General features: G+C 48.5%; 1 protein-coding gene across 2 annotated transcripts in view; it reads left to right on the forward strand.

Moving 5' to 3' along the window:
• csmd3b (CUB and Sushi multiple domains 3b) overlaps positions 1-22,455 on the forward strand; it is a 2,718,576-nt gene that overhangs the window by 2,245,577 nt on the left and 450,544 nt on the right. For both annotated transcript variants that reach the window (XM_072467431.1, XM_072467430.1), the window contains 3 exons: positions 6-197; positions 9,997-10,123; positions 19,745-19,947. In XM_072467431.1, coding sequence (XP_072323532.1) covers positions 6-197; positions 9,997-10,123; positions 19,745-19,947 — 522 coding nt within the window. The remainder of the gene's footprint in view (positions 1-5; positions 198-9,996; positions 10,124-19,744; positions 19,948-22,455) is intronic.

Genomic DNA, 22,455 nt, shown 5'->3' on the forward strand with positions numbered 1-22,455 from the left:
CACAGGTTTTGAGCTCTCTCATTGTGAAGATCCCGGTGTGCCTCAGTTTGGATACAAAATCAGTGACCAGGGCCACTTTGCTGGCAGCACTATTTCTTATGGTTGTAATCCAGGTTACACTCTACACGGAAGCAGCATGCTGAAATGTATGACTGGAGAAAGAAGAGCCTGGGATTACCCCCTTCCATCATGCATTGGTAAGAAACTTACTTTTCTTATTCTAATTGTTACTTTTTAGGAAAATTCCAATGAACATATATGAATGGCAGAATATTTGGCTGAAACCTATAGCTTTATGATGAAATGGTGCGACAACACAAATTTAGAAGGTTAAGGTGAATCAAGGAAACACATGAACCAGAATGTATGTTTGCATGTTAATGCTCAAACATCCTACATGAAAAACAAATGAGTAAAACCAAGTTGTTTATCGCATTTTTTGAGAGGAATCAAATTATGTACTTAAACGGTGCTAATAATAATTGCAAATAACCATTTGTTTGACGTCAAAATGACAGCCATATAGGATTTTTTCACAGCTTGATTAGTCATATGAAATTATCATTTGCATTACTGTATTTTATATATTTGGGTAGTGGAAAGTAAAACCATTCATCATTCACATTCAGACTCAGGGAACCAATCTAGGAATGAATGATAATTGTAGTATAAGGGCCTGGCACATTAAGGGTTAACATGATACTAGTACATCACTGCCCACACAGTGACCGAAGAGAATACATGACCCGCACCAAAGAGCCAGTGTAGTGTTGTACAGAGCTGTTTTTAGAAGCAAGCAGTGGAGACAGCTCCTAGCTTGGACCCTTTCCTATGTATATATTTCTAGTGGTTGATCAATATTTTTTGTTGAACTTACTAAGACAACAAATACCCAAGTAAGACTTACCGATCTATGCCTGATACCTTACAACAATAATGATGTGCTGTCTCTGACAGTAAAGTATCCGACAGTAAAGTATCCAGTCAAATTACTCATTAAAAATTAGCTTGATCAGTCTTCGCATTGTTGCTGGTTTCTCTCAGTATGAAGATCTAACCATCATTCAGTACAAGCTGTAGAGGCCGTTTCCATAGAAAATTTGTACAGATAAAAGTAGTGGGGGAAATGGAAGCATTATGCTAAAAGGACAGTGTGCTGCTAAGGTTTGTATTGTTGGAGTAATGTAGAAGGAAGTCAAAAATTCATCTTGTATGTGTGACAAGCAAAAATTTCATGTAAGTCAGTGATACAAGAAAAGAATGCTTAGTTCTGCTGCACTTAATGTGCACGGCACTCTGTGGGATTTTAAAATGAAAGTTTTTTAAACCACTATTTTTCAAATGGGAGCAGTTAGTGTCATAATATACACACAGGTATATGATGGTGCACAGACAGGCAATGATTGACACACACAATGATAAGTGAACACACAGAACACAGCCGGTCACGACCACTATAAAGCCAGAGGGCACTAGTTTTCCCGCTCTCTTGGGATCCAGCCTCTGAGACAGTCAGAGCCCGTGAGCAGCAACTAGAACACACACCATGCGGTAGTAAGATAGTCTGGTCAGGTTAGCCTCAGGTCTCCAGTCAAGTCAGCATAGTGTAAACCCACAGTTAAAGTATGTATGATAGTTAAGAGTTCAATAAAATCGAGTTGCATTTCTTAAAGTGTTGGAAGCCTGTCTCTCTCACTGCTGCAGTAAACGCAGTCCTCGCAGACCCAGCATACCCAACACATCATGGTACCAGTTAGTCATGCTCGAGTTTGACGGACCTACCTTGAGATAGTCTGCCTTTGACCAGCGATCAGCCATCCTGTGACATGGACAGCGTCCGCCCTCCCCCGCAGCTCCGCATCGCCGTCAACCTCGGTGCTAACTGGAAGGTTCTCAAGCAGAAGTTCCAGCTGTATCTTGACGCCACCGACCTCAAAACCACATCGGATGCCAGAAAGATCGCTCTCTTCCTCTCGACAGCCAGGGACCACGCTATTCACATCTTCAACTCCCTCACCTTTGCTGAAGGCGAGGACAAGACAAAGTTTAAAACAGTCCTGCTGAAGTTCGACAGCCACTGTGACATCGAAGTCAACGAGAGCTTTGAACCTATGTGTTCCAGCAGAGGCTTCAGGGTAAGGATGAACCTTTTCAGTCCTTCTTAACCCATCTCTGTATCCTCGCGCAGTCCTGCAACTACGGCTCCACTTCCGACTCCATGATCGTTTTTGGGGTCCACTCCGATCCCCTTCGCCAGCAGCTCCTTAAAGTTAAGCAGCTCACCTTTACCATCGCCATCGAAACCTGCATCCTCCCCGAGCACGCTAACAACCGGTACTCCCATATCAAGGCGGCAGAGATGGAGCGGCAAGGCCCCCATGATGCGGAGCGGGTGCAGGCTGTAAAACAGCTCCAGGGCCTGAGTCTGGATGAGGGCGGCCATTTCGAGGACCGAAGGGACTGTACTGTGCTGTAATGTTCTATGTTCTATGCTCTATGTTCCTGCGCATGCGCGCCACGACCAAGGGGACGGCGAGGCCGACGACCGAACTGCGCAAGTGCGCACATCGTTCGACAGCACCGCGCATGCGCGGTGGAGCACGGAGCGTCCTGACGTTGGCGCCATGACGTGCAACAACCCATTTAAAGCGGAATCTCGACGCTGTCTCCAGTGTGGCAAGCTTGGCCACTACGCAGCCCTGTGCAGATCTGTTCAACTGCCCAATACACAGCCATCCCAGTCGCAGTGCAGAAACGTCCAGTCAGTACAGAAACCCGTTGCAGACTCTGACTCCGACATGGTTCCAGATTCCGACACCAAGCGCCTCACATCCCCATTTCAGGTGGGCATCATCACCAAGCATACGATGCTTTCAGCAAACAAGGTGAAACAACTCCCAGAGATAAGCATTGATCCAGACGACGAGTGGTGTGCCACCCTTACGGTCATCGAGGCTCGCATACGCTTCAGGCTTGACACCGGCGCTTCAGCGAACCTCATTTCAAAGTCTGACCTTGACACCATCCACATCAAGCAAAGCCTTCTTCCACCGGCCTGCCAGCTCCTCGACTACAATGGCAATGCCAATGCTGCCAGTGGCTCATGCCAGCTTGCGGTATCCCATCGTTCTTCAAAAGCAACCCTGCGTTTTGAAATTGTAAGAACCAACAGAGCGTCTCTGCTCGGTGCTCGGGCCTGCAAAATCCTGAATCTTGTGCATCAGGTTCACACCATGTCCTCCGCAGAGGCAACGGTCTCGCCAGATGTCAACTTACAAGCCCAATTAGATGACATCATAGCACAATACCACAGCGTCTTCGAAGGTATGAGTACACTACCTTACCGATACAAGATACTGCTGGAGCCGAATGCCACACCTGTGGTTCATACACTGCGTTGGGTGCCGGCACCCCACAAGGACCGCCTCAAGCAGCAGCTGCAAGACCTCCAGGACCAGGGCGTCATTTCTAAGGTCACTGAACCCACGGACTGGATTAGCTTCATGGTCTGTGTCAAACAAACGTCAGGGGAACTTCGCATTTGCATCGACCCCAAAGATTTGAACCAGAACATCATGAGGGAACATAACCCTATACATAAACGAGGAGAGCTCACCAGCGAAATGGCACACGCCAAGCTTTTCACGAAGCTGGATGCCTCCAAGGGGTTTTGGCAAATACAGCTGGACGCGTCCATTCGAAAGTTGTGTACATTTAACACCCCGTTCGGTCGCTACTGTTACAACCGGATGCCCTTTGGCATCATCTCCGCCTCGGACGTGTTCCACCGCAGATGGAGGGCATCGAGGGGGTGCGAGTGTACGTCGATGATATTATTATCTGGTCCACAACTCCTCAGGAGCAGATCGATCGCCTCAAGCGAGTGTTCCACAGGGTCCACGAGCATGGCCCCCGACTCAATAGAGCCAAATGCTCGTTTGGTCAAGCAGAAATAAAGTTCCTTGGCGACCATATTTTGCAGTTCGGTGTGCAGCCAGATGCAGATAAGGTGTTGGCGATCAACGTCATGAAGACCCCGGAGGACAAGAAGGCGGTCCTCCGCTTCCTAGGAATGGTCAATTTCCTTGGGAAGTTTATCCCCAACCTTGCATCACACACCACAGCTCGCCGCAATCTTGTCAAAAAAACTACGGACTTCCAGTGGCTCCCCGCTCATGAGCAAGAGTGGCGTGAGCTCAGGGCGAAATTCACCAAGGCCCCGGTACTGGCATTTTTCGACTCCGCCAAGGAGACGAAGATCTCCACCGATGCGAGCCAGGCTGGCATTGGGGCAGTACTCCTCCAGCGGGACGAATCCTCCTCCTGGGCCCCAGTCGCATATGCCTCTGGAGCCATGATACCTACTGAGCAACAATATGCTCAGATTGAAAAAGAATGCCTGGCCTCCTCACAAGGATTGACAAATTCCATGATTACGTGTATGGACTCCCCAAATTCACGGTCGAGTCAGACCGCAGGCCATTGGTTCACATCATCCAAAAAGACCTCCATGATATGACGCCACGGCTACAATGTATCCTCCTCAAATTCCGCCGCTACGATTTTGACCTGGTCTACATCCCGGGCAAAGAGCTCATTGTGGCCGACGCACTCTCTCGATCCATCACCACGCCGTGTGAGCAGTCGGACTTTGTCTGTAAGATAGACGCTCAGGTGAAGTTTTGTGCATCCAACTTCACGGCCACTGATGAAAGAGTCGTGCAAATTCGTCAGGAGGTGGCCAGGGATCCTTTTCTCCAGCGGGTGATGCGACATCTCACGGATGGTTGGCAAAAGGGGCAGTGCCCCCAGTTTTATAATATAGAGGACGATCTAGCGGTAGTGGACAGCATATTAATGAAGCTGGACAGGATAGTAATCCCACAGAGCATGCGAGAGCTGGTCCTCGGTCAATCCACGAGGGTCACCTGGGGGACGCAAAGTGTCGCCATCAAGCCCGAGAGGCAGTATATTGGCCAGGCATCAGTCAGGATATCGCCAACAGGGTCCTCAATTGCCCAACGTGTCAAAGGTTCCAGCCGGCTCAGCCCAAAGAGACTCTACAGCCGCATGATCTGGTGTCCTCCCCATGGTCCAAAGTTGGTATTGACCTCTTTCATGCAAAAGACCTATGTCCCTCTATGTCCTCCTCGTGGACTACTTTTCCAACTACCCCGAGGTGGTCAGACTGACTGACCTCACATCAGCAACAGTCATCAAGGCATGCAAAGAGACTTTTGCCCGTCATGGCATTCCACTTTCAGTTATGACTGATAATGGCCCTTGTTTCTTCAGCCAGGAGTGGACGAATTTTGCCCGGCTGTACAATTTTAAGCACGTCACTTCAAGCCCCCACCACCCCCAGTCGAATGGGAAGGCTGAAAAGGGGGTCCACATTGTTAAAAGACTGTTGTACAAAGCTGCTGACGCGGGTTCGGATTTTAACCTGCCGCTGTTAGCCTACCGGGCGACTCCTTTGTCCGCTGGCCTGTCCCCAGCACAGCTGCTAATGAACCGCACACTTCAGACGACGGTGCCTGCTATCCACATCCCAGACCTTGACAATTTTCCGGTCCTGCAGAGGATGCAACAGTCTCGGGCTCAATGCAAGTCGGCGTACGACGCCACAGATCTCCCTGCTCTGGCTCCTGCTGACTGAGTTTGTGTTCAGCTAACTGACGGTGGTTGGTCTGCCACAGCTGTGGTGGTTAAGCAAGTGGCCCCGAGATCATTCCTCGTTCGCATGCATGATGGCTCCTTTCTTCGGCATAAAAGGCGGGCACTGCGACTACTTCCACGCCAGCCACCTGAACGTGACGTCCCGCCTCGCATGCTGGTTCCTCAGAATGCGCCCTTCCACGAGGCCACCAATCTGCCAGTTCTTTTACCTACCTCTACATTGGAGGCAGTTCCGCCCTTTCAAGTGCATGCGGCCCCTGACCACGCTTGAGGCGGTCAACCAGAATTTGTCACCCGCCACAAAGACTGGATTTATAGACTGAATGTTGCATTACCTTGTGATCCGTTTACACATCTGTACATATTGTTTCTTCCTAATTTATTATCTGCCCTCTATCTGCACTAGGCACCTTCCCATGTAAATGCGTTAACATACTTTGTGTATAGTCAGGCTCCTGTACACACACACACTCACTATTTATTGACCTACACACATTTTTAAAAATTAGTATAAAATAACGGGGGGGAGATGTCATAATATACACACAGGTATATGATGGTGCACAGACAGGCAATGATTGACACACAGGATGACAAGTGAACACACAGAACACAGCAGCCAATCACCAGACAGGACACTACCACTATAAAGCCAGAGGGCACTAGTTTTCCCGCTCTCTTGGGATCCAGCCTCTGAGACAGTCAGAGCCAGTGAGCAGCAACTAGAACATGTGGTAGTAAGATCGTCTGGTCAGGTTAGCCTCAGGTCTCCAGTCAAGTCAGCATAGTGTAAACCCACAGTTAAAGTATGTATGATAGTTAAGAGTTCAATAAAATCGAGTTGCATTTCTTCAAGTGTTGGAAGCCTGTCTCTCCCACTGCTGCAGTAAACGCAGTCCTCGCAGACCCGGCATACCCAACACATCAGTTGTGACATATTACCTGGATACATTTTGGCAGGACATCAGAGCTCAGGTATTTAAATGAACAAGTGAAATCTGCAGAAGTCATATGGACTCGAAACGTTATCTCTGACGGAATTCTCCTATTTTGAGACTCAGTACCGTGGCAGATGGGGGGAACATGGCCTGCTTACCGCTGCCAGCTGGCAGGAAAACACACCAAATATTCCGACCCCAACCTCATTGATTACCCACCCAGGTGTTTTACACCGTATTCTGTGACGGGGCAAGCCTGGATGGTGCCATTGTGTCTGGGCGCCGTATTGAAAAGGCATCAAACATCACTGACCGCCATTGAGGGAAGAAGGTGGACCTTCTGAAAATGAAGATAGATCTCCAAGAGCATGCTGCGGCTGGAAGATGGACCCCCCTCTAGGACGTAGAATCTAGAAAGTCCACCTGCAGATGCACCCTTGGCCCACTGCTGTGGTGTTCCAGGTTGCAGGTTTGCAGGCGAACTCCATCCTAAGCTCCAGAGGCATCCCAGACATAGTTCAGATGAGTACCAATATCTGCGTGCCACATTTCTCCAAACGTGTTTCACGTCAATGTGATTTCCTGTCAAAACCTCAGGCAGTCTGATGTGGGGTGCTGAGCCTTCATCTGCATCCCATTAATGGAATGCAGATGAACTTCAGGCCAGCCTCGGATGGGTTTTCTGAATGGCCATGGCTGTAACCAGCGGAGGATCCCATTCTAAATTCGCACCAGCATGAAACCCATTTCTGTACCTCCCACCATAGTCTCTTATCGTGCCCGCCATCAAACACCGCAGCCCCCCAACTGTCCCCCACCCCAATGGGGGCTTGGGAAAATTCCAATCTTTGTTTCCATCTCCACATATGCTGCCAGACCTGCTGAAGTTCTTCCAGCATCTTCTGTTTTAAAAATGAAGATCGAGAATGAAAAATCAATCTATCGCTGCAGAGTGATGTTTATTTCACTGAAGTCTGAAATAAAACATCGTAGTATATTGTATTTAATATTTAATGACAATTGTCCCTTTAATGTTGTGGGGCGAGATTCTCCGACCCCCCGCCAGGTCGGAGAATCGCCGGGGGCTGGCGTGAATCCCGCCCCCGCCGGTTGCCGAAGTCTCCGGCACCGGAGATTCGGCGGGGGCGACAATCGCGCTGCACCGGTTGGCGGGCCCCCCGCGCGATTCTCCGGCCCGGATGGGCCTAAGTCCCGCCGCTAAAATGCCTGTCCCGCCGGCGTAGATTAAACCACCTACCTTATTGGCGGGACAAGGCGGCGCGGGCGGGCTCCGGGGTCCTGGGGGGGGCGCGGGGCGATCTGGCCCCGGGGGGTGCCCCCACGATGGCCTGGCCCGCGATCGGGGCCCAACGATCCGCGGGCGGGCCTGTGCCATGGGGGCACTCTTTCCCTTCCGCCTCCGCCACGGTCTCCACCATGGCGGAGGCAGAAGTGACTCCCTCCACTGCGCATGCGCGGGAATGCCGTCAGCGGCCGCTGACGCTCCCGCGCATGCGCCGCCCGGAGATGTCATTTCCGTGCCAGCTGGCGGGGCACCAAAGGCCTTTTCCGCCAGCTGGCGGGGCGGAAATTCGTCCGGCGCCGAACTAGCCCCTTAAGGTTGGGGCTCGGCCCCCGAAGATGCGGAGCATTCCGCACCTTTGGGGTGGCGCGATGCCCGACTGATTTGCGCCGTTTTGGGCACCAGTCGGCGGACATCGCGCCGTTTCCGGAGAATTTCGCCCGTGGTGTAATCTCTTAGCAGAAATCTTGTCCCTGAAACATGTAGATTTGAATCCAAACATATTTCTACTCTTCCATTAAAGCATTAAAGGTTGCAAGTGCCAGGTAGAAGTCATAAATATAGATGTATGATGCTTTCTGTTTAATAAATTGTATGATACTGTAATCAGATCTGTACTCTGTGTCCCACAGCTGTGATTGCACTCATTATCTGTTTGTGCATTGAACTGCACAGCTTGAACAGCAGATGAGGCACCTATCAAGACATTTTCTATTGAAAAAAGCCGGTTTACTTCAAATGCAATGTAATGCAGTGAATTTATGACTGTAGCAAATTCCGACAGAATACTCACATGGTTAGCTATTGAACGCAACCTTAGTGGCTGAAGAGGGACTGTGCAAAGCTGAGATGTTTGCCATGCACAGGATGAAAAAGGTGTAACCCATGAGGCCCCTTATTGGTCAATTATGGTTCAGTACCGGCATAAATCTTCATAAAAATTTCTGTCTCAATCAGGTGGGAATGAACTGCATGTGGTAGAATGAGATAGAGACATCTTTAAGGAAAATTAAGAGGGGAGGAAATTAATGAACAAAATATGCATAATATGTTTGTGCCGCAGCGAGAATGAGTGGGGCCATCATTATTAAATGCATGAATGTTAATGAAATTAAAAATGCTGACTAACGGAGCTGGTGTATGATTGCAAATGCTGCTAAATAACATATGTTGATTTAATACATCAACATCATATTTTTCAGCAATTTAGCAAGGCAGAAATATTTCAGATAGTCTGTTATTATTCTTTGGCATAGTTCATGCCTTTGCATTTTTTTGATATTTAAGGTCATAGAATAATCTTTATTTTCCCTTGGACATTTTCTCCGTTAATATAACAATGTCGGTAGTCACACAACTGGATTCACTGCTGTTGGCAATGGAAAAATAATTTGACTAATTATTCTTTCTGACCACGAAGAAAAATGTTTTGAAATTGTCATTCAGTTTTTAGGATGTTTCATAATTAATTGAGTTTGCGCAGTGAAGGAACGCAAACAATTCATTGAAAAGGAAATGGTTCATTAGCTCATAAGGAATAAATGTCCTAGATGGACGGTCAGCTGTTATAATAACAAGGGGCTTGCTTCACACGAATGGAGCTCTAATAAAGATTTAAACAAAAACAGTAGCTTGTGAGCCCAGAGTATTATGGATTAAATTTGTTAGATATATTCACAACATCAACAAAGAATGAAATTAAAACAGAAAATGCTTGGAAATACTCAGCCAGTCTGACAGCATCTGAGAAGAGAGAAACCGGGTGGGATTTTTTGGCCTTCTCAGCAAGTGGGATCTTCCAGTTCTGCCAATGGCGAAACACCTGCCGTGGGTTCCCTGGGTGGGATAGGGAGCTATGACAGATAACCTCTGCCAAGCACCAGGACCAGTGACTTCCCAACATGGTGAGCATGAAGTATATGTTGAGCATCAACCCAGGGTAATTAAATAAAGAACTTGTTTAAATACACTTTGCTTTTGGAAAAAAAAACCTTGCTGTGCAAAAAGAATGACCAAAAATCACAATCTGTCACAGTTGCCAAAAAGTTATCTGATATGATATTATTCCCCTATCAGCTGAATGTGGAGGCCAGTTTAAAGGTGAATCATCTGGAAGGATCCTGTCGCCTGGTTACCCTTTTCCTTATGACAATAATCTCCGCTGCATCTGGACAATCAAAATGGATCCAGGAAATATTATCAGGTACTATTGCAATGTCAATGAAAATATTGCGCAAGAATTATTCTATAAAAAGCAGTTATGGATATGTGTTACTTGGACGATTCATGTTTCATGCACCATAATTCTTTGAAATGTTTGCATTTTACAGGGGCTGGTTTAGTACAGTGGGCTAAATAACTAGCTTTTAAAGCAGACCAAGGCAGGCCAGCAGTGTGGGTTCATTTCCGGTACCTGCCTCCCCGAACAGGCGCCGGAATATATCAACTAGGAGCTTTTCACAGTAACTTCATTTGAAGCCTACTTGTGACATTTTAAAAAGCTTCCAGAATTCAAAAAGATCAGTGTTATAAAATTGAATTAATTATATCTGAAATGGTTTAGTAACTAGTTATCTTTTATGCATTTCAACAATTCGTTTTAAGAATTACTCTGGTGAGTAATTGAGTTTACACATATTTCATAATATGGTGTTTAGATGTTCAGTTCACCATTATACATTTTTCTATTGTTGAGCACCACTGGAGTGTATTCAGTCCCAATTTCATTAGCTTATCATCTGCAATGAAACTATTTGCCAAGCCACCTCAAAAGAGAAAAACAATTTGGACATAATAGGCTTTGAGTGTTAATTTGCTGAACTCGAACCTATTGTATGCTCATAATATGCATGCTGGAACCTCCTCACTTTTATATATTGTATAAATACATTTTACATGCAGAAGGAAATGTAGGCCTGGCTTTTCATAATGATGGAGGATCTCTCCATTCTCGTGAAAATAGTGGACAATGCCAGAAATCTGAAGTCCCACCCCCAAACATGATACCTATTACTTTCGCAGGAGCAGGAATGGACCCATGTCATGAATTTTGCACGTGTGTTTCACAAAGGCAACTGCATATAGAAATCAGCCGCTGCCTCTGGTCATGGATGGACTGGGGGATATGTGTTGGCGTAAGTTGACACTAACTGGACACGGACTATAAAGGGCCATGGAGGCTAAGTGCAGGGCCACATGTTGACATGGAGGGTATGAGGCTTCATGGGGGTGGGCAGAGGGGCATAGGTTGGCATTAGGGTGTGAAGGGCCATTAGAGGTGGGTACAGAGTATGAGGTGGCATGGGTTTGCCGGGATGTGGCATGAGTAGTGTGTGGTCGGCCAGGGGAAGTGAGGAGGAAGGCTTGAGGGATATTTAATGTTTTATTATTTTTTTTTAAACTTCAGTACAATGCCGGTGCATGGAGACGAGCCTTCTGCCCAACTGGGCTCCACACCTGGCAGCCTCTGCACCACTGGAGTGAATTCAGTCCCAATTTCATTAGCTGATCACCTGTAATGAAACTATTTGTCAAGCCACCTCAATAGAGAAAAACAATTAGGACATAATACGTTTTGAGTGTTAATTTGCTGAACTGGTTCTGGAGTTGTCAAGCTCATCTCCCAGCAACCCTTTCCCCTAGAATTAAGAGCTCAACTTCTGGGCTATGTTTTCCTGGGTCAGGTTTGTAGAGCCAGGAACTGTCCTGGATCTGTACTCCTGACCCAGAAGTGAAAATTCAGTACATATTGTCATGAGAGCTGTGTTTTAAGAGATTACACTGAGGTCTAAGTTGGCCTTCTGATGGCTTGCTTTAGTGATGTTTTCAATCGGACTGGTATAAAGGTTGACAACCTATCCATTCCATGAAACATTAATGTGATGAACGGTTACTGCCTTATCATGTAAGGTGATGTCCCCTTTAAGACCGGGCTTGGAACCCTGGGGACTCCGCCTCTGGCTCCGCCCATCTGGGAGCCATAGATAAAGGCCTGCCTCATGGTCTGTATAGCAGTCAGCTCTCGTCCATAGCTGTAGCATAGTTATTAGTCTAATAAAGCCTTCTTTACAGTTTAATCTCTAAGCGTCATTATTGAGGGTACCTCAATTTATAGAACATAGAACATAGAACATAGAACAATACAGCGCAGTACAGGCCCTTCGGCCCACGATGTTGCACCGAAACAAAAGCCATCTAACCTACACTATGCCATTATCATCCATATGTTTATCCAATAAACTTTTAAATGCACTCAATGTTGGCGAGTTCACTACTGTAGCAGGTAGGGCATTCCACGGCCTCACTACTCTTTGCATAAAGAACCTACCTCTGACCTCTGTCCTATATCTATTACCCCTCAGTTTAAAGTTATGTCCCCTCGTGCCAGCCATATCCATCCGCGGGAGAAGGCTCTCACTGTCCACCCTATCCAACCCCCTGATCATTTTGTATGCCTCTATTAAGTCTCCTCTTAACCTTCTTCTCTCCAACGAAAACAACCTCAAGTCCATCAGCCTTTCCTCATAAGATTTTCCCTCCATACCAGGCAACATCCTGGTAAATCTCCTCTGCACCCGCTCCAAAGCCTCCACGTCCTTCCTATAATGCGGTGACCAGAACTGTACGCAATACTCCAAATGCGGCCGTACCAGAGTTCTGTACAGCTGCAACATGACCTCTCGACTCCGGAACTCAATCCCTCTACCAATAAAGGCCAACACTCCATAGGCCTTCTTCACAACCCTATCAACCTGGGTGGCAACTTTCAGGGATCTATGTACATGGACACCTAGATCCCTCTGCTCAGCCACACTTTCAAGAACTTTACCATTAGCCAAATATTCTGCATTCCTGTTATTCCTTCCAAAGTGAATCACCTCACACTTCTCTACATTAAACTCCATTTGCCACCTCTCAGCCCAGCTCTGCAGCTTATCTATATCCCTCTGTAACCTGCTACATCCTTCCACACTATCGACAACACCACCGACTTTAGTATCATCTGCAAATTTACTCACCCACCCTTCTGTGCCTTCCTCTAGGTCATTGATAAAAATGACAAACAGCAACGGCCCCAGAACAGATCCTTGTGGTACGCCACTTGTGACTGTACTCCATTCTGAACATTTCCCATCAACCACCACCCTCTGTTTATTAGACTAAACTAGATTCAGGATGGACGCAGGCCTAAAACCAGAAAAGCTCAATCTGGAAGCACGATCGCCGGAGGCAAAGGAAATTTTAAAATACTGTCTGCGGTGCTTCGAGGCCTACCTGGACACCGCAGAGACTCCCATCCTAGGGCCACGCAAGCTGCGTCTACTCCACGCCCGGGTGAGTCACAGAATCTCCGCCCCGCTCGAAAAGGCGACGACTTATGAGGAAGCGATTGAGTTGCTCCGCAAGCGGTTTGTCAAACCCGTCAATGAGGTGCACGCCCGGCATCTGCTCTCTACCTGCCGGCAGCGCTCTGGGGAATCGCTCGACGAGTTTGTTGTAAACCTCACCGCGCTTGCCAGGGACTGTGACCATCAGGATGTGGCAGGGGAAGTCCATATGAACCTGCACATCAGGGATGCTTTCGTGTCCGGAATCCGCTCGACCTACATCCGGCAGCGGCTGCTCGAAAACGGGGCAAAAGACCTCCAGGAGACGCTAACGCTCGCCTCCTCGCTGGAGGTGGCCCGACATAACTTGGGTACGTACCCCGCGGACTCTGCCAGCCCCCCCGGACTTCCTCAGACTCACCCGTATTACAGGCCTGCGCCACGCGGCTACCCGCTCACCATGGGGGCACACCTTGCTACTTCTGTGGGCAGGGCCAGCACCCACGCCCACGCTGCCCAGCCCACTGCGCGACCTGCAGCAACTGCGGGAAGAAAGGGCACTTTGCGAGGGTCTGCCTGACCAGACCCAGGGGCCAGAAAAACAAAGAACAGCCGGCCCGAAAATCAGGTTCTCAGGCCCGCAGGCCTCGCAATGCTGCTGCGCACCGACCCGACACGCCCTCTTCTGACGCGTCATCAGCCTCGTGCGAATCATGGGAGCGACCATCTTGTCGGCGGCCATCTTCTCGACCCGACACGTGCGACCGACGGCAGCGGCCATTTTACGAATCCGATTCGGCTGACGCCTCCGATTACCCGCGACTGGGTGCGATCACCCTCGATCAAACTCGGCCAAAACACCTGCAGATCTCCATGATGCAGGTCCAGGTCAACGGGCACGACACTGCATGCCTCTTCGACTCCGGGAGCACGGAGAGCTTTATCCACCCTGAAACGGTAAGGCGCTGCTCCCTATGCACCCATCCCGCATCCCAAACCATAGCCCTCGCATCTGGGTCCCACTCGGTAAAAATTATGGGGTACTGTATTGCGGATCTCTCGATCCAGGGTGCCAAATACACCCTTTTCAAATTTTATATCCTCCCTCACCTCTGTGCCCCCCTGCTGCTCGGACTGGATTTCCAGTGCAGCCACCGAAGCCTGACACTGAAGTTCGACGGACCAATGCCCCCCCTCACGGTGTGCTGCCTTGCGACACCGAAAGTCGCACCCCCTCGCTATTCGCTAACCTCACTCCCGACTGTAAGCCAGTCGCCACAAGGAGCCGGCGCTACAGTGCCCAAGATATGGCTTTTATCAAGTCAGAGGTCCAGCGTTTACTGGGAGAGGGGGTCATCGAGGCTAGCAACAGCCCTTGGAGAGTGCAAGTGGTGGTAGTCCGGTCCGGGGAGAAGAAACGGATGGTCGTGGATTATAGCCAGACCATAAACCGATTCACGCAGCTTGATGCGTACCCCCTTCCTCGCATCGCGGAAATGGTAAATCGGATCGCCCAATACCGAGTCTTTTCCACGGTCGACCTCAAATCTGCCGACCACCAGCTCCCCATCCGACCAAAAGACCGCCCCTATGCTGCCTTCGAAGCAGCCGGCCGGCTCCTCCACTTCCTCAGGGTCCCCTTTGGTGTCACAAATGGGGTCTCCGTCTTTCAAAGGGCGATGGACCAAATGGTGGACCAGTACGTTTTGCGGGCTACATACCCGTACTTGGACAATGTCACCATCTGCGGCCATGATCAGCAGGACCATGACGCTAACCTCAAAAAGTTCCTCGAGACCGCCCGAGCCCTTAACCTGACCTACAACGAGGGCAAATGCGTTTTCCACACCACCCGGCTGGCCATCCTCGGCTATGTCGTGGAAGACGGGGTTCTAGGTCCCGACCCCGACCGCATGCGCCCCCTTAAGGAACTCCCTCTCCCCCACAGCCTCAAGGCCCTCAAACGGTGCTTGGGGCTTTTCTCCTATTATGCCCAGTGGTCCCTGAGTATGCGGACAAAGCCCGCCCACTCCTAAAGATCACCACTTTTTCCCTCTCGGCTGAGGCTCAATTGGCCTTCAACCACATCAAGGCCGACATCATCAAGGCCGCCATGCACGCGGTGGACGAAACCATCCCTTTCCAGGTAGAGAGTGATGCATCAGACATCGCCCTGGCTGCTACCCTCAATCAAGGAGGCAGACCAGTAGCGTTCTTCTCCCGAACCCTCACCGCCTCCGAGATTCGACACTCTGCAGTCGAAAAGGAGGCACAAGCCATTGCGGAGGCTGTGCGGTGCTGGAGACACTGCCTCGCCAGTAGGAGGTTTACCCTCGTCACCGACCAACGGTCGGTCGCCTATATGTTCGATAACACGCAACAGGGCAAAATAAAAAACGATAAAATTTTGAGCTGGAGGATCGAACTCTCCACCTACTCGTACGATATCAAGTATCGTCCAGGGGAGCTCAACGAGCCCCCAGACGCCCTGTCCCGCGGCACATGCGCCAACGCGCAGGAGGACCGCCTGCAAGCCATCCACAATGACCTCTGCCACCCGGGGGTTACCCGGCTCGTCCATTTCATCAAGTCCCGCAACCTACCTTACTCAACCAAGGAGGTCAAGGCCATGGTCAGGACCTGCCAGGTCTGTGCGGAGTGCAAACCGCACTTCTATCGGCCAGACAAGGTTCGGCTCGTGAAGGCCTCGGGCCCCTTTGAGCGACTGAACGTGGACTTCAAGGGGCCCCTCCCGTCCACCAACCGTTATGCCTATTTCCTCACCGTGATCGATGAGTTCTCCCGTTTCCCATTCGCCATTCCCCGCACCGACATGACCTCAGCCACGGTGATTAAGGCACTGCACAGCATCTTCACCCTGTTCGGTTTCCCTGCTTATATCCACAGCGACCGGGGTACATCGTTCATGAGCGATGAACTGCGTCAGTATCTGCTCAGCAAAGGCATCGCCTCGAGCAGAACGACCAGTTATAACCCACGGGGAAACGGGCAGGTGGAGAGGGAGAACGCGACCGTGTGGAAGGCTGTCCTTCTGGCCCTGCGGTCGAGAAATCTCCCAACCACCCGCTAGCAGGAGGTCCTACCCGATGCCCTACACTCCATTAGGTCACTCCTCTGCACGGCCACGAATGAGACCCCTCACGACCGATTGTTTCTCTTCCCCAGGAAGTCTACCTCCGGGGTCTCGCTTCCACCTTGGCTGATGGCTCCGGGACCTGTTCTTCTCCGGAGGCACGCGAGGAGCCATAAAACGGACCCCCTAGTTGAAAAGGTCCGACTGCTCCACGCCAACCCCAGTTACGCCTACGTGGAGTACTCCGACGGCAGGCAAGATACGGTTTCCCTCCGGGATCTGGCGCCCGCTGGATCCTCCACCACAGACGCCCCTTCCCGCGCCGCTCCCCTGCAGGACCCGTCGCCCCCTACAACACACCCCCTTCCAGCCCTACCACCCGTTGGTGAGCTCCCTTGTGTCCCCCCTTTACACACCCCGCCGGCGCCGGCTCCGCTACCCCCGGCCCTGCCTAGTTCCTCTGCCCCGACCCGGACCGAAGCTCCGACCGCTTTGCCCGCCGCACCACCGCCCGAATTGAGGAGGTCGAGAAGGACTATCCAGCCACCGAGACGGATGGACCTATGATGGCACTTCACCCCCGCCGGACTCCTTTTTAAACAGGGGGTGAATGTGATGAACGGTTACTGCCTTATCATCATGTAAGGTGATGTCCCCTTTAAGACCGGGCTTGGAACACTGGGGACTCCGCCTCTGGCTCTGCCCATCTGGGAGCCATACATAAAGGCCTGCCTCATGATCTGTATAGCAGTCAGCTCTCGTCCATAGCTGTAGCATAGTTATTAGTCTAATAAAGCCTTCTTTACAGTTTAATCTCTCAGCATCATTATTGAGGGTACCTCAATTAATATGTGCTTGTGAGAGATGAACTCAAATAGGGAACAAAATCAGAGTTGTAGTTCAAGTGATGCACTTCAATATAAATGGAGCCTATTTTGGAACACAATTGAGTCAATGAGCAACAATATTTTATGTTATTGCATGTCAAATAAACCTGAAATCTTTAACTTTAATTTAGATGTGACTACATACCATTTATAAGTTAATTTGTTTTTCCCTATTGTCCACCTCTTGCACTATTCTACACTGTTTCCCATAAAGTTGGATCAATGATTTTCCACTACATTGTTTCTCCCTTGTGTCTATTTTACTTTGGAAGTCTTTTGGAGCTGTTACTTTTGGCAATCTGGGTTACTCTCATATTCCCACATGATAATCAAAATGGTGCTGAAAGGCTGCGCTAGGATACATGTGATGGCAGAGAATTAAGCATGGGAACTGGAAAATGTAACTTCCTGGTTTGTTTGCTAGAGTAGAAAATGTGGAACCCGAAGAAATACAATCACATGACATATTTTAATATGAGAAAATTTTCATCTGGAAAATGAAGCACTGAAAATCATTTGCATTTGATATTTGGCGAGGACTTTGTAATTTCTGTGTGTAAATCCAGAAATTCTTCTCGCCCTGTGAGCTATAAGGATCCTGAATAAAATAAGTTTAGATTATTTCAACCTTGTTACTAACATGTGGACCTTACAGCCCAAATTCTGCATAAATTAACATTAATTGCCACCTTCACGAACACTCACAAGAGGGTCTGAATGAGTGCAGCTCTAACAACTTTCAAGAAGCTTGACACCATCCAGGACCAAGCAGCCGCTTGATTGCTGTCCCTTCCACAAACATGCATTTCCTCCACCACTGACGACCAGTGGCAGCATGTGCACCATCTGCAAGACGCACTGCAGTAACTCACCAAGGCTCCTTCGGCAGCACCTTCGGCAGCACCTTCCAAACCCACAACCACTACCGTACAGAAGGACAAGAGCAGAAGATACATGGGATAACAACCACCTGGAAGTTCCCCTCCAAGTCAGTCACCATCCTGACTTGGAAATATATTGCTGTTGCTGGGTCAAAATCCTGGAATACCCTCTCTCGTAGCACAGTGGGTATACCAACGCCGCATGGACTTCCATAGAATCCCTACAGTGCTGAAGGAGGCCATTTGGCCTACCAAGTCAACGCCGACTCTCTGACTGAGCATGCCCTATCCCGGTAACCCCACCTAACCTGCACATCTCTGGACTCCCGACATCTTACTGCTGCAGAAGTTCAAGTTGGCCACTCACCACCACTTCTCCAGGGCAATAGGGGGTGGGCAAAAAATGCTTGTCGAGCCAGCAAAACCCAAGTCTGTGAAAATGAAAACGAAAATATGAAGAATGCAATGTAATTTGTTTATAACCCTGTGGTAGACACCACTAGTGGTATATTGTATGTATTACGGCACTGCCCGTATATTACAGGTACGACGGTAAATCCCTGCCTGCTGGCTCCGCCCAGCAGGCGGCGTATAAAATGCTCTCCTGCACTGATTCCATTCTGGTTCCAGCAGTGGGAGGCACAACATCTTGTGCAATAAAGCCTCGATTGTTTCACCATTCTCTTCTCGTGATAATTGACGGTACATCAAAACCCCAACTTATTTTAATAGCTATTTGGCAGGTTAAACAAAAAGCAAAATTAAATAATGCAGACCTTACAACCAACAATTCAATTCAAATTAGTTGAACTTCAAAAAAAACTGAGTGTCAATATAAAGGCTTGAATTAAAATGCTCTATTTCACTCACCAGAGGACAGTGAAATGATTTTGAGCTGCACATTGTCTGTTTGTCTACTTAAGAAGTGGGTAGATGACGATTTAAAATGGACGACATTGTTGGCCCAACTGATGCAATTTTCAGGCAACTCTAAAAATGAATGAGTAGCTCCTTGCCTGGAACAAGTGCAAGGTTGCTTTAATGTTCATATTATGGCCCTAAACCAGTTGTAAGATCTCAAATGCAATTTTAGTTTTGCAAATGGGTGAGGCTTATGTTGTACATACTCATCTCATTTGTATCAGGTAGTGAGTGAATGGCTAGCTCCCTCTGAGGGATCAGTGCTGGTTTCACACAGACCCATTAGGGAAAGCACAGTAAGAAGTCTTACAACACCAGGTTAAAGTCCAACAGGTTTGTTTCAAATCACTAGCTATCGGAGCACTGCTCCTTCCTCAGGTGGGAGTAAGACTGGTGTTGTAAAACTTCTAACTGTGCTCATCCCAGTCCAACGCCGGCATCTCCACAGCATGGCTACCATTAGGGAAAGGTTGAACTTCTATTTTGTGAGGCTTGGAGGAGCAGGAGTGCTTGGGATTTTCACAGCAACGTCATTGCAGAGTTAATGTAAGCCTACTTGTGACACTAGGTATGATTACTATTATTAAGCCCACCAAAAGCAGATTATAAATCCTGTGCTCTCAGGCTTGATATACACTAGATTGTGTAATGTTTTAAAAGCTGCAACAATCTCATGAAATTAGGTTGCGTTTTTATTTTGTTTCCATTTTGCAGCCTTCAGTTTCTTGCTTTTGACACTGAGGCATCGCACGACATCTTACGAGTGTGGGATGGCCCTCCTGAAAATGAGATGCTTCTGAAAGAAATCAGTGGATCTCTTATTCCTGACAACATCCACAGCACCCTCAACCTCATCACAATTCAGTTTGATACAGACTTCTTCATCAGCAAATCAGGGTTTGCTGTCCAGTTTTCAAGTAAGTACCAGCTGTCCTTCATTATTCAACAGTACCACATCTGTTCTTGAGACAAAGTTAACTATGTAATTTTCCAGTTGCAATACTTATGGTGCAATTTTGCTACATGATTATTGGTGTCATGAAAGTGAATCTAATGGAAGTGAACAGTTATTGTTGTTCTTCAAATAATATTGGTATTGAAAGGCCAGCTTTACTGACCATCACTAATTGCCCTTGAGAAGGTGGGCATGTGGTGTAGGTGCTCCCATGGTGCTGTTCGGGGGGAGTTCCAGGATTTTGACGTAGCACCTATGAAGGAACAATGATATATTTCCAAGTCAGTCTTCGGCGGGGGAACCTCCAGATGGTTGTGTTCCCATGTGTCTGCTTTACTCATCCTTTTAGATTGTAGTGGTTTTGGGTGTGGAAAGTGCTATCTATGAGTTGCTGCAGTGCACCTTGTAGTTGGTACAGACTGCCACCACTGTTTGTCAGTGATGGGGGGAGTGAATATTTGTGGATGGGGTACCAAACAAGTGGGCTTCTTTTTCCTGGATGGTGTAAAGGTAAAGCCTCATCCAAGAAAGTGGAGAATATTCTGTATCACTCTTGACTTGTGCCTTTTAGATGGTGGATAGGCTTTGGAGAGTCAGGAGGTGAGTTACTCACTGCAGGATTCCTCCACTCTGAACTTCTCTTGTAGCCACAATATTTATATGGTTAGTTCAGTTGAGTTTCTGGTCAATGGTGACCTCAAGGATGTTGTCAGTGTGGCATTCAGTAATAGGTTGATGTTTCAATTCTTTCTTGTTGGAGATAGTCATTGCTTGACATTCATGCAGCATGAATGTTGCTTGTCAGCCCAAGCCTGGATATTGTCCAGGTGTAACTGCATTTGGGCGTGGATGACTTAAATATATGAGGAGTAATGAATGGTGCTGAACATAATGCAATCACCAGTGAACAATTGGTCATTGGTAGGGATGGATCAGTCAGTAGGGCTAACAACTCGCATGTGACAGTTCCTCTGGGTGGAGCCCAGTGGTTGCTCACCTCTACGGCGTCTGCCTGCCCTCACGTGGGTTCTGTCCTCGGTCACACCGGTCATCTCCCGGGCACACTCCTCAAAGGTGGTGAGGATTATTGGGTCTAGCACACCTCCACCAGTCTAGGCCCTCTCCCGCCGATTATGGGAGAGATTTTCCTGAGGAAACATAGAGAGGGTATTGTTAGCCACATGCGTGGTTCACAGTTGGAAGGAGGGCAGGCTGTGAAGAGAGTGTAGGGGGGTTGAAGGGGGAGGGGGGTGGAGGGAGGGTTGGGGGTTGCATGGAAAGTTGGGGGATGGATGGTCCCGTGAGGGCGGATGGGGGGCAGGGGGCGAGGGTATTGGTGTCTACTCACTAGTGCTGTCTGATGTTGGTCATTGACCTTTCTTCGGCATTGGAGACCAGTCCTCCTGGTCACACTCCCGGCGCTCACAGCTGCCGCCACCTACCCATGCAACACTGGCTGCCCCATGGCTAACCCTCCGGGACCCTCGGGGGAACAGGACATCCTTCCTGGCCTCCACTGCGTCTAGGAATCACCCCAGATCAGCGTCCCCAAATCTTGGGGTTGTTCTCCTCAGCGCAAATGTTACAAGCTGGCTGGGGTTGTCAGAGCAAATGCAGCTTAATTGCTGCTCGACCTTGCAGCGGGGGTTTGGCGAGCGCGGTTCCAGTGAATCGGCTGGCAAGCCTTCATTTGCCGCAAGAAGCTCATGGCGCCTCTTTAAGTGGACTAATTAATGTTAGGTAGTGTTGCCAGCCTCGCTGGGCCGAGTTCCGGGAAGTTGGCGGCAATTCCCGCTCGCTACAACACTTAGAAATCTTTCCAGAGAATCGCACCCATTGTCCCTGAACGATCCAATGTGACGTGAAACAGGCAGAGAATGTGAATCGCAATTATGTCCATCCTACAATATAACTCAACTGTTTATTGACTATAATTCACTCAGATCAGCAGTGCATGAGAACTGTAACTTAGTTCAGTTATTTGTATTTACTCCTACTCCAAAGATTCAAGTAATGTCTTAATGGTGGAAAAACATCATCCATGGTATTAAAACTGTTACGTTGCTATATTATTCTAAAAGAATGAGGAAATATATTATTATGTACACATATACATATATATCTAAAATGCCGCATCACTAATTAAAGTCAATGTACTAAAGCATTGATTGTATTATTCTGCAGTACATGGTGATCCATTGGTGGTCATTTTCCAAAATGCTTTGTACTCTGGAATAGTTCCTACAGATTGGAGGGTAGCGAATGTAACCCTGCTATTCAAAAAAGGAGATAGAGAGAATGCAGGGAACTATAGACCAGTGAGCTTAACGTTGGTAATCGGGAAGTTGCTGGAGTCCATTATCAAGGATTTCATAACACAACATTTGGAAAGCAGTAGTGTAATCAGACAAAGTCAGCATGGATTTACTAAAGGAACATCGTTCTTGACAAATCTACTAGAATTCTTTGA

The sequence above is a fragment of the Scyliorhinus torazame genome, chromosome 11 (genome assembly GCF_047496885.1).
Source record: "Scyliorhinus torazame isolate Kashiwa2021f chromosome 11, sScyTor2.1, whole genome shotgun sequence".
NCBI lineage: Eukaryota > Metazoa > Chordata > Chondrichthyes > Carcharhiniformes > Scyliorhinidae > Scyliorhinus > Scyliorhinus torazame.